General features: G+C 34.9%; 1 protein-coding gene across 1 annotated transcript; it reads right to left on the reverse strand.

Moving 5' to 3' along the window:
* Positions 1-5,918: 5,918 nt before the first annotated feature.
* Positions 5,919-11,692, reverse strand: LOC113763789 (protein ECERIFERUM 1-like). The gene is made up of 10 exons (XM_027307721.1): positions 11,579-11,692; positions 10,035-10,258; positions 9,360-9,589; positions 8,829-9,048; positions 7,668-8,043; positions 7,482-7,589; positions 7,180-7,380; positions 6,898-6,996; positions 6,431-6,604; positions 5,919-6,290 (listed from the first exon to the last, which is right to left on the reverse strand). The coding sequence occupies exons 1-10, from the start codon at positions 11,636-11,638 to the stop codon at positions 6,120-6,122; spliced, it is 1,863 nt and encodes a 620-aa protein (XP_027163522.1). The 5' UTR covers positions 11,639-11,692; the 3' UTR covers positions 5,919-6,119.
* Positions 11,693-13,369: the final 1,677 nt, after the last annotated feature.

Raw genomic sequence — 13,369 nt, forward strand, 5'->3', positions numbered from 1 at the left:
GGAAATTGCAAAAATTGGAGAAGAAATGGTTACTACTTACCAGAATGCAGTGAATCGGGGTATGGTAGAGGCCCTGGCTCTACCGAGGTGGCAACATACGGCGCTGCTCACGAATTCACGTGCAGTGACGGTGGTGAGAATGGAGGGTGCTCCGTATGGTGAGTCAGTGACGGTGGGTGCGGCTGCGGCTACGGCTGTGGAACGGAAAAAGAGTCGACAGAAATCAGAGGAGGCGCCTAGCCGTTGCGGCTGCGGCTGCGGATGGCGCCTGGCGGTGAGAATGACGGCTGCGGGGTGCGGCATGAGAATGGAGGCTGCGGGGTGACGGCTATGGGACGGGAAAATGAAGGACCAAAAGAGGAAAGGAAGAATTAGGGCTACATGGGAGATGACTTAGTTAGAGTACTACATACACATTGAAATGACAAAAATACCCCTATTTTTTGAGCCTACCGAGCTTTTACGAGCCGAGTCTTGCTCGGCTCGTGTATTAAACGAGTATTGATTAGAACTCGAGCTCGACTCGTTTCTCTCTGTAAACGAGCCGAGTCGAGCCCTTATCGAGCCGGGTCGAGCTCGGCTCGCAAGCTGCTCGGTTCGATTAACAGCTTTATGCGCAAGGAAGCCAACTTTTCTACAATATGGAGACTTCACTCTTCTGCGCATAATAAGCAGAAGCAATGCAAGGAGGCCAATTATGGTAGAAACGCACAAAGAAGTATATTCCGCCTATTCGGCACTGGTGAAAGCGGATTATTATTAGATAAAAAATATTATATATTTTAAAATCATAATAAAAGTCCTCTTAAAATTTTGTTCATCATCTAATGACCAATACTTATATTTAATAAATTTAAAAAGTTAATTAAATATTCTATTATAATATAAGTAATTATATGTCATTGAGTCGATTGAATAATATTTCTTTTCTTTTTTTGGCATTTTAACTAGTTGTCTATTAAGTTTCAATTTAAATAAAGATTTTATAATTATTTAAATTATTCAATAAAATTATCAATTTAAGATGAACATAAATGTAAATGCATTAAATTGTATTATTGAAATATTTGAAGGAAAGACAAGAAGAAATGGCAAGGAATTTTTGAAAAATTCATGTGAGTTTTTTATATTGGTAATCACGTTTATTTGTTATTATAATCACAATACCTGATCATAACCGATTGAAACTCATATCGTAATACTATTTACAACGAAAGTTACTATATACTCAAATTAAAATTTTCTTTTTTCACTAAATTTTCTTTTATATATGATGTATGTGTTATCATTTGTTGATAATTAATATAACGAAAAGATACTCTTTAGGCTAATATGTCTTGACAATGTGGATTACTTTTAAGGATTTTAATGAGAATTAGACCACATTTTTCACGGATTCAATCAAATTCACATTTTATTTCATTTCATTTGAAATATAATTATTTAAAACATAAGAGACGAAAAAATACGAAGTCAAATTTTTGACTAATTCTAATTATTTAAAACTTATGCCACTTGACGTACTAAATCTCTTTAGTCTTTTAATTTAATAAAATTACGTTTCATGAATCGAACAGCAGAAATAGATGATATACCTATTTATTAAATCAATAATTACTTCTATAAGATGTTAAACTAAACAAAGGCCGTTTTAAATGAAAAACTCATTCTTTTTACAATAAGATGCAGTTCTCTAATTGTTGAAAAATTATTTGCTAAAATTGTTATGTAATTTTTAATGTACTATATAATTTTATAAATATAAATTTATTGTGCAATATAAAAGCAAAATAGCCAAAAAAATGAAGAGAAGGAAAAATGCATAACTTCACATTGTCAAATTATGAAGCATAACTTTACTGGTTGCCGGGCTGAGAGAGCCCGGCAGCCAGCTTTGTGTAGAGGCTGTCGGCTACCGGGCCTTGTCAGCCCTGTAGCTGACAGCTTTATTAAATAATAAAAAAAAAACGAAATGGCTGTGTCAGAGTCAGAATGTTTCAGTTGTCTTTTGTCAGCCCGGCACCCATACATTTGTACCAAAACCCTGTCAGAGCCATACATGTGCGATTAATCTTTTTTTGGTCAATAATCTGAGTAATTAGCCTGACCCTTCCAGGCAACCAATTCTGAAACGATATACCAAGAAAAGGGGATTATTCATTATTTCTGTCTAGTCATGACATTAATGGATGACATTTCTGTTTTCTCTATAGAGAAGTGAGTTTTAATCTAGTTCTGAAAACAGGGTCGTGCTCAACCAAGAAAAAAAAATACAAAAAAAGGAAAAGAAGTGAACGGTACAGAATTAATTAGCTAAAAAACCGAGTTAATTTTGTGACAGACCTCTCAAAGAGTCCAGACTCTCGAGATGCTTTGGGAGCCGACATTGACTGCGTTTAGTAGTAAAAGCAGTGTCTCCGCACTTTGTTTTCCGGTACCAAAAAAATTCGGTGGTCACCACTACGAATTAAGATACGTTCTCGGAATCATAATCACTTATAAGAGTAGAATTCTTATAAATCACTTATCAGTACAAGTCTCACGTGACAGTAAAATTTATACATATAATTTTTTGTCAGAAAGTGACGTGTCTTTATTAAGTAAGTGAACCAACTTGCGTTGGCGTCTGTCTTTCTGCAATTTCTTTGGAAGATAGTATAATGAACCTGCAATGAAAAACTTTTATTGATTCATTTATTAGTTTCACCTGCCAATGAGATTTTCTTATCTTCCTTCCGTTCAACATTAATCCAACTAACATCCACCTTGGACCCCTCAATGGTACCACTCTTATCTGTCTTCTCCAGTTGAACTTATATCAAAATTGCGCATGTTGCCTTGTACATACATGACGTCTATGTAGATTTTGCTAATGCCGATAGTCAAAAATTGAATGCATGGAGTGTTGGACATTGCTACTTGATAAACTTCGCGGGATCATTTTGGGAGATTACAAGTTACAACATGCATAAACCTAGTCAACTTCGAAAGACTTGTTCACACCAACCAATTTTTTTCCTTTTTTTTGTGGGTGGGTGTGGGGGGGGGGGGGGGGCATTTTAAGATATTTCGCAGTTTAAAGGTGGTACTGACACTCCCTTTTAACCCTTCTTTTTTTTAGTAATTGTTTTAAGAAAGTGAAAGTGAGAAAGAGGATTTGAACTAAAATCTCTTAGTTATGAGATTTCAACCTTAATTTTTTTACCAGAATACCTTTCAACTATTTTGATTATATAAGAACGCGAAATTATATTTATGCTTTCATTATAATTATGACCACCGCCTCTTCTTCTCTTAAGTTGTAATTGCAAATTAGCAATGAAATGGGCTTTTTTTTTTGTATTTTTCAATTACATAAAAGAACAATCAAAGCACCATTAGCAAATATTTGAGTTGGACTTTTGACGCTCAAATGTATTTATGCATGCTTTTTTTTTTGCCGACACGATAGATTCTATCATATACTTTTTCCTATTCTATATATATTAAGGGGAGAGGGACTTAAAAAGGTCAAAGAAGAACCTAGTGAACCACTACCGGTTCAGACGGGTGCGCATCCGCTAGCGAAATTTTCAGGATGGTTTAGATATTAGAATGTAAGTCAAGGGATTTGATCTCTTAAGTTACACTCGAATAGAGTTTTAAAACTCTTTTGGTACCAACTACCCTAAGAGTAGAGTCGTTGGTTGTATTTATGCATGCTCAGATACAAAAGATTTGAGCCTGACAATGAAGTAAGAGGAATGCTTTCCATTGTTTCTTCAGAAATTAATGTGGTACCTGTTGCCATAAATCGTTGTGCTCTAGAATAGAAGTTTTTCTATTTAGATGCATGTATTCTTTATTCAAAATGATGGTGATATGTCTGGGTGGTGTTGTCAATGACATTGTGAATTGGAGCCGCACAATAAATTGATGTACGAATGTACGAAGAAGCAACAGTTTTTGACAACTCATAGGCAGGAGATTATTTGTCATCACCGTTACAATTTTCAATATACCTTTTTATCTCACATACATCACATCACAAAAAGTGCTACAGTAAAAATATCTCAAATAATTTACAATTCAAACACACTTCCTGTAAAAAAGAATTTTTTTTTTGGGGGTATATTCAGCATTCTTTCTCTTGCTGATTATTAGGTTTGCATATTAACCTGTTTTAATAGTTACTATAATGTTTTTTCTTCTGTTTTTCTGTCACGGCGAAGGGAGAGAAAATTGCTGATCAAGCTGCGGCACCTACTTCTGAAATCTACAGTCTAATATTGAACATTTGAATTTTTGATAAGTGGAGAATAAAGTCGAAGGCTCCTGTACCAAAAAATAGAAATAAAAATCAAAACTCAGTACTTACTTGTCTGGTGATGCACTGATACCTTATGCTCCACGAAAGTTGGATAATTTTCCTTCAAGGAAAATTTAAAAAGAAAACATAGAGAGATTATATAATTACTGCTTTTTGGGGTCTAATATCAATAGTATAGTTTGGACTTTGCAGGAAGCATACAGCCAAAAAAAAACTGCCCAAGTAGGATAGTACTTTTCTTAAAAAAAAAAAATCGAGAGACTTCAAATCTAGGATAAAGAAGAGAATTTGAAAGTCGAATCAGATATTTCATTATTTAACTAATGTTCTTATCAATTAATTTGAGTTTTGATAACGGAGTTAATACGTTAAATATACAGGTCAACTCGAAAATCTCATCGACGTTTTGGACCTACATTAAGCAGCGCAAATCTTGGCATAGATAGTCGAGGATCCTTTGAATATAATTTTTCAGTGTAAAAAATTGGATCATGGTGCAGAAGCAACCGGGTGAAGTAAATCACAGCCAATTTGCATCTGCGATAGTTTGAGACGGGGCTGTGATACAAATTCTTTTCGTCATTTTGTCCCTAAATATTCAATTGCAACGATCTCTTCCCTCTGAGACTTAAATTTGTTCACATGTCATGCACACGCGGCTGGCAAGAAGAGAAAACAACCTCTAAACATTTTAAGCCTGTTTCCATTAATGACTTTTATCTACACAATTATCATATACATAAGAAGCCAGGAGCTAGTATTCGAAAATTTCGTGTTGAATAACACTCGCTTAGAGCCTTATTTGGCAAGGTAGACTGTATTTTACACTTTCACTGAAATTAGTTGACCCCAAAATAAGCTAACAAAAGGAATTGAAGGGAATTTGTATGCAGGAATAGCAATGGGGCAGGGTTGGGGCGCGGGACCCCTCCACCGTCCCTGCCCTGCTACCCACTAATTCGCCCCGCCCCCACCCCACTACCCTCGCAGGGGTATCCGCAGGGCTAATAAAAATTTGTCATATAATTTTTTATAGTTAAATTTTAACGAATAATCAAGTATTAAAATATCAATATATCACCAAATTATTATTCATTGTAATTTTACAATTGAAACCCATAAAAATAATAAAACAAAAACTATTTGAATACAATCCAACATAGTAAAATAAATACAATTAAAGTAGTCAAATTTTTACTTTTGACACAAATACAATTACTAAGGCATTATTGTATTTTTTTTTTTTTTGAGAAAAAAAGTGTTATTGTGTTAAGTATAATTACGAATTTAGTATAAATATATTAGTAAATTTAGTATAACTAATTAATAATTTCTATTAATAGACATGTATAATTATTAATATAATTGATAATATCAATTATATTATATATACTAATATATATTATATAATACTTATAACTAATAATATCATTATTATAATTTTATAACTAATTAAATTAAATATTATATATATAATCATATACATTTATTTATTTACTTTTTTTAACGAGCGACGGGGCGGGGGCGGGGGCTGGAGCAGGGGTATACGGGGGAATACTTCGCCGCCGCCTGCCCCGCGGGGCGGGTGCCACCAATCCCTATTTGTATGTAATGCTAAATGACATATCCTGCTTAGCATAAATTCCTTACAGTAAAGTGAAGTTGAGTACAACCCGAATATCAAGTCTTATCATAACTTAATCAACGAAGCAGAATAGTAACCAGAAATAGAACAATAGCCTAGCTTAAATTTTATAAAGATGATCATATGACTGATTCGAAAGACAGTGCGAGTTCATTTGGAGTCGGATTATGCCTTGGGCGTCACCGCCAGTGGACGAAAACCATGGTGAATACTGGCTTGCCAGATCTTCTCGATGTTGAATATCATGTTTCCACACTCGTTCACATTCCAATTCTCCAAAACATGCAATATTCCAGCTACACGAGAAGCGCTCATCACCCTCCTGGGCAACCAATTCTGACAGAAAACAAAACCAAGAAATGGTGGAATCTTTTTATTATCAGTTGTATTTCGGTCAGAATGATGCAGAACATTCGTATTTTGGACAAAGAAATGGGCTTTCATGTAGTTATGAGCAAATATTGCGCACGACTAACCTCACAAGAGTCCAAATTCTCAAGATGCTTGGGAGCCAACATTGATGGTGTATGGTGGTAGAAACAGTCTTTGCGCATTTTCTTTGGAGGATAATGTGAAAAGGGAATAAAAGTAGTGCCTTTTGATGCCTTCATTTGGTCTTCTTCAGTCAATCCATCTCCCACTATCCAAACCTGAAAAAACAAGAAGCATATATGTTCAATTTCTGCTCCATTTTATGAACAAATATAACACTGTTTTTCACCTATATTCTGGTGCATTAATTTGTAAAAGTTTTACGTATTCAATTTGAATGCAAGATGGGAAACGGTAGAGAACCAGCTGAATCATTTTATGGCTGGGCAATCCCAACCTTAACAGGGTGTTTCATGCTCCCGTTTTCTCGTTTCATTCATTTCTATGATGAATACTTTTTGGGTTGGTGCGAAGCTAACATGGCCAGGACATGAAAGAGATTGATGCTTACTTTTGTAGCACAATGTTTTGACTGGACCAGATTACTTCTAGCCTCTGGATTAAGCCTTGCTTTAAGCTTCTTGTACTCATGCTCGCGGATGGTGCCTACCTGAAATTGTTGCAATTGATCATGGATTTAAGATTCGAATATGGAAAATTCAGCGTACACAGACCCCTTGGAGTAATTCCAGTTTCGAGCTAAAACACTTAAGCTGGAGTTCAAAACATTTGGTTCAGAGCAGGATGAGTAAAGATATTATGGATATCGATGCATTCTCGTTTTCAATAATACCTTAGTTCCTCCTTGGCATAATGCAAGGGCAATTGAATAAGCAACCTTGGATAGATTTCCTCTGAGGACAATTTCTGTTGCTCCTTTCGGAATGCTGTTTAGTACAATTGCAACTGCTAAACTACTTCCATCTACCAACTTCACTTTCAGAAGGGGGTGCCTTCTTATGTAAAGCTCTCCATTTCCATTCAGATCCTCCGCCTGGAACAAAGCAGAATACGTTTACCTCAAAATAAAATTAATGGCCTTGAAGAAAATACAGCACTCAAATAGTAGAGCATATAAAAAATCGAAAACCGTGCCTGATTCTGTAGCCCAAGACTCAACAACTTAACCCCTTTATTCTCTGCTTCTGATATGGCTTCTTCGATAAGACTATTGATAGACTCTCTTTGCCATTGCGCAAAGTACTGCAGATTAAGTCGAAGTTAAATGCAAGAACCAACTACTTAACATACAAGCAAACCCTTAGATAAAAGATGTCTTACTTGAATGGTAAATTTTGGTACAGTCCAGGTCTGCAATTTCAGATTTTTGAAGACATTCCTTTCAACAACAATTGTTCGACCATGAATCCAAGTGAGCATAACGGACCAAAGTGTCAGTGGCCACATGAAATAGAAGTACCATTTGAAATCATGGGGTTGAGAGGCTAGGGATGCAAAGCCTAGCCTTAGATGATAGATGGATTCTGGTGTTGTTAAATGTGTTAAATGAACCACATCTGGAGAGTCCTCTTGTCTACTGAGTGAGCTCTCATATAAACTCTCTGTAGACTTGTCCATTGTATTATAGATGTAATCATATAGTGGCATGAAAAGTGAATAGTTGGTTCTAAATTGGGTATGGTGCAAGGAATGGAACCTGAAGCATCAAAGGAAATGTTAGTTGAATCCATCTAACACTTAATTCATCAAAATAGAATGAAATCACATAGCCTGTAGCAGTTAGCTCAAGCTGAAGCTTATTCACATAAGTAAAAGCTTCCCCAAACACAGTGATAAAATATTTCAACTTCAGTGGAGCATGATCTCAATTACTAGACATTTATATTTTTTGCATAACCAAAGTCGTAAAGTATCAATGGCAAGAAAGATGCAAATATCATGTTTAAAGTATAAGTTTACCACCTAAACCGTTCCCTTCCTCTCTTTCACACACACACACACATAGACACAGACATATATATATATATATATCTGTCTCTCTTCAGTTTTTCTGATGATGGTAGGAAAAAACAAAGTCCCATATTTGTTACCTACAAATTTGGCAGAATTGTAAATGTAAATTAAAAAGATCCAAATGATGGACATGTTTCAGTGGCGAACAAAGGAAGCAATCTTTTGCGCTAGAGATAACTTCATAATGAATGGTGAGTTCTATCTTTTGCCAAGGAAATCGTGGTCCTTGCAGTCCAACACTAATGAACCATAAAGAAGATTACTGGTCTTTTGCTTGATGGTAGATGAACAATTAATTTGCCGCTTTATTCCCTGTTCTCTAACTTCAAAATATGGTTAGAGCATCACGGATGAAAGCCCTCCACATGTGATCCATTGCACTTTAGGAATGTAGAGTAAGAAAAAAAAACCTACCGAGAAATGCTATGTAAAATTATTCGACTACGAGCAGAGCCAGTGAAGACTTACGAGGGAGTGTACATGAGATACTTGAGAGGGGGGAAGATGGAGAAGAGCCAGTTTGGAATGAGCTCAAAATTGCAGTGCCCCATGTTGTTCATGAAATCAACATAACTGATGTAACCAATAAATGAAACAATAGAGGCTGTCTCGGAGAAAAATGTTGTGGCCAATGGGATTGCGAAGAGCAAGAAATAGGCCACATGTTCTCCAAATGGATGAATTACAGCTGCAACACCATCATATTGTTAATTATCATTAAATTGTGACTAACAATTGTAAGTAGATGTAAACCCTTTTTGTTTTTTTTTGGTGGTGCTACTGAAATAGATATCTTCATTTGTAACCTATTGACCAGTTAAGAGAGTCTTTCTCACTGTTACATTCAGGGCTCGAATCCTGACAATTAGGGTGGAAAAGGTACGGGAAGAAGTGGGAATTTTTTTTTTTAAAAAAAAGGTGAGGAGGGATGGTAGGACTAAAAAAAAAAAACTTGTGCTAAGAATTCAAACTCACTGCTAAGAATAAGTAATCTCTTACATGTAATAGGCTCAGTGACTACTGAAGCATGGTGGTGTGAATGGTAACGAGAATAGAGGAAGTGGTGGTGCAATGCTCTATGCAGCCAGTAATAGAGGAACTCCACAGGACCAACATGTAACAGAATTGTGATGATCACCCCATCTGTCCTCCAAATGGGCATGTTTGCAGTACTCTTTATCGTGGCCACCATATAGAATACTATCCCATTAAAGATAATATTGTCGTCCCTGTTTACGTATAAAGTTAAATTTTAATACATCCTAATGTCAAAAAAAACAAAAAAAAGGAAAATTCTACACAAATTAAACTAGATCTTAGCTGTTGGGATCCTTAAGTTTTTCAAAAACTAGTTTTTTAAATACTGTAAAAAATACTATAAAAGGTACTCTAAAAAGTAGTCTAATTTTTTCTAATATTTAAAAAAATCCCAAAATATGTTTTAAAAACTCTACTACTCTTAAATATTTCAAAATATTTTCGAAAAATATTCCAAAATATACTATAAAAACTCCACTACAGTAAAATTTTTCAAAAACATGCCAAAAAATATAGTTAATCCAAACGGTTGGTTAGTTTGGAACGTGAGTATATGCACTTTTTAAAACTCGTGATCAGCCATTGATGAGATTGCACCACAAATGCTGTAGAATTGAAAGAAGTTAGCTATCGCACCAGTTTCTTTCCCTGTCAATCTGCTCAAATTCAATGCTCTTATCAACAATCCGGTTGGTGCCCTTGGCTGTTCGATAGCGAGAGAACGAAATCCAGATCTGATTATGGAGCATCCTTAACAGCAGAAATGGAAAAACGAGAAACATCGGAAGGTCTCTGCCGCTTGCATCCTTTACCATGTAGGGATAGGTGTGGTGGATCACCCAAGGAGCCAAAACAACGTACTTGATTCACCAATTAATCAGCATAAAATTAAGAAAAGAAAAAAACAGATATACGGTTAATATACTGAAATATATAAACAAACAAGTATTTACATCTCATAAAGTGCAAATCTAACATTCATGTGATGTACATGAAAATATCATGTAGTATAAGTCTATATATGCAAATATTTGGCGAGAAAAGGACTGAAAGTTAGGGACAATAATATTGCTATACTTTTGCATCCATATTCATTAAATGCTCATCCGTATTCTTTCTTATATTCGTACTTTTTTTTTGTCATAATCTAATCTAGAGGGAGAAGGGAGGAGGACTCGATGCGAGCAGAAACTCCAGTTACCTATAATGAAAAATTGGTGAAAGGCAAGGGGGTGAAAGGCAAGGGTTGACAGATGACAAGACCACCAGCCAAAGGCTTAGTGGCCCTTATACTCATACTTCATCTGTACTTTTTCCAAGTAGTGTCATGCTTGGAAAGGAACCATAAAGACTATGGCTAAGAAACAGAAGAGACTCTAATTGACATTACATTAGGCTGAAGGGCAACAATGTCGCACAAGATTTTCTTTATGAATTGCCCGAATTGCCCTTGGACAAACACTAGTCCTTGCTACCAGCTCTCAAAGGCGCATTTTGTCACAATAGTCGTATGTAATTAAGTTCCAGCAAGCTGTCAAAATTCGGTACACTATTGGTCCCTTAAGCTTGCTGCAAAAACATCTCGGATTGACATCACAGGACAAAATTGGAAGAAGAAGAAGAAGGAAAGGAAATCGATGTAGTAGAACCTCACAACATAGAATTTTTCTTTTTTCTTTTTTTTTTGGTTTTCTTTTTTCTCTGCATAAAAGAAAATTTTCCATTGATCAGAATGAGGATGAAATGGTTACAAAGAGGATTACAGTCCATTACTACACCTATACAACTCTATACATATACTAAAAGTTAACAGAACATAGCAGACTCAAAACAAAAATGGACATATCTAAACCCCATTCTAAAGCCAACTGCCAATTCATCATCGTTTTCTTGACGCCTTGCTTCGCTACATTCTGATTCAGAGACCAAAGTCTGATTGTTCCCAAAGGCTAGGCTCTAATTGCAGTTTTTTAAAAAGCTAAAAGTTGGGTTCAGAAGCACCTACTAGTCAGATAAATTTTTCTTCAACTTAAAGAATAAGCAAATAGCATTAAAAAAAACATATCAAAACAGTTTCTTGCTTTAAAAAAAATGCAATGATGAGCTATAACTTTAAACTGTCTAGAACAAGCATTGTATATTCACCAAAACAGTGAGGAAAATGAGCAAAAAACAAGTACCTTGAAGTTGCCTAGAGGAGTCCATGGCCAGTCGTACAGTATCCCTGGTTTAGAAGCCATAGTAGACCTTTCTTCTAGAGTTCTCTCAGGCTTTCTCAGCCGTGTATTGTATCTTTAGAATGTCTACTTTGATGTCGCAATTTATAGAAAAACATGCATGAATGCAATCACTCGATTTTACTTTTCACCAAACTCCTAACCACACCTACACGTAGCACTTCACAGCAATGCTATTCATTTACTGAGGGATCGGTTTTTGCAGCCTTTTTAGTTTATTTTGCATTTACTCTCAGTATTGTTACCGTACTCTTCGCTTAGAGCAAAGTAAATTTGCTACGTACTCTTCGATTGACGGCTCATCACTTCACCAGCATAAGTTGGCTCTATTAATAAGTACGATCACTGTTTCATCGTACATTCGAATTTTACTGATAATGTAAGAATTAAATAAATAATTTATAAAAAACTTTGAAGCATCCTATGGTTCGAGGGCATATTTTGATCCGTTGTATTGATTGGAGTTGAATCCATCAAACTTTTTTTTATATATAAAAAAAAAAAGGGTAGTTCATTGCTTTCATCCTGTACTCCGTAAAAGCTATAAAAGTAAAGAGTTGTGATAACTTTTTTTTTTTTCTATTTTTTGTTGGTTTATAAGAGTTCATGTGAACCACAATTAGATGATTACGATAAATGCAACTCATAGACAATTATAAGAATTTACAACTTTTTAATTACAATTTTGTTCCTTTTGTTATGGGGCCTCAATTTTGATAGCTACTGATACTAACATGGATGGGACAATGCCAACCGAAAAAAAAAAAAGAAAAAATTGGAATAGGCTTTTCCCACCCTCTCAGCAGGCAAAGGGGCTGCTCATATCATTTTTTTTTTTTAAGGTCTACTTCTTTGATGAAAATGATGTCGATAGGGTTCAAATCCTAACTAACACCCAGGAGAAACTTAAGTTCCTCTATTGGTCACTGAGCAAAGCTTAGTGGTTCATATGCACTTTTTATTGCTTAAAGTGTATAATGGTTGTGACAATCTTTAGTGCCTTTTATTATATAAAAAATGTTTGAGTGATTTTAGTTTCAGTTATCACCAGGAATCAATTTATGATTTTTAATGAAGAAGTGATCCATCCTTAATTACCAAATGAACCAATATATGTGTGTTGACCTAGTACTCTAGTTATGTGAAAATGTCAAGTATTTTAACGAATTCAAATCAGAAATTATACATTAATATAGTTATAGATTAATTGAATCGTGTGATTAGAAACTTTACACAGGTATCAAAGCAAAATAGACATTAATAAATACCACAAAACGAGAGAAGTATGGTGCAAGCTAATTATTCTTTAACAAACCTAAGAAGAGATTTAGGCAAATGATATGGTAGCTCTAAGAAAAGTTTCGGCACTCCATTCAACTTTTTTGCTTAATGAAATGATACAAAAACCTATAAAATATTATAAAAGATGAAATTGTCCCTCTATGTATTATAACTTTCTCTAATTTGTCTCTTCAATTGAATTAGTTTTCTCTACTCTTAAATTAGTCTTAAATCATTATCAAGTAATAATGGAAGAAATTCTTAGTAGAAATGATTTTAAAAATGTCGTGTGAGTATGAATTATTTAGTAGTGCTTGAGTAAAGTACTAGACTTTATGGTTTGGAGTTGTCTATTACTTTTGGCCTTGTTCATTGGTTGAGTTTTACAACTTCAAACAATATTAAAGTTTCTCTTTTTTTTTCTAGAAATTTAAGATATTATTGTCAAGAGTG

This window comes from Coffea eugenioides, chromosome 2 (genome assembly GCF_003713205.1).
Source record: "Coffea eugenioides isolate CCC68of chromosome 2, Ceug_1.0, whole genome shotgun sequence".
Taxonomy (NCBI): Eukaryota; Viridiplantae; Streptophyta; class Magnoliopsida; order Gentianales; family Rubiaceae; genus Coffea; species Coffea eugenioides.

What these genes read in the sequence shown, in the direction of transcription:
- LOC113763789 (XM_027307721.1), bottom strand. Translation starts at nt 11,638, where the DNA reads ATGGCTTCTAAACCAGGGATACTGTACGACTGGCCATGGACTCCTCTA. An exon ending in CTCCTCTAGGCAACTTCAAG is followed by an intron (nt 10,259 to 11,578) that starts GTACTTGTTTTT and finishes TGGTGAATCAAG; the next exon opens with TACGTTGTTTTGGCTCCTTG. An exon ending in ATTGACAGGGAAAGAAACTG is followed by an intron (nt 9,590 to 10,034) that starts GTGCGATAGCTA and finishes ATACGTAAACAG; the next exon opens with GGACGACAATATTATCTTTA.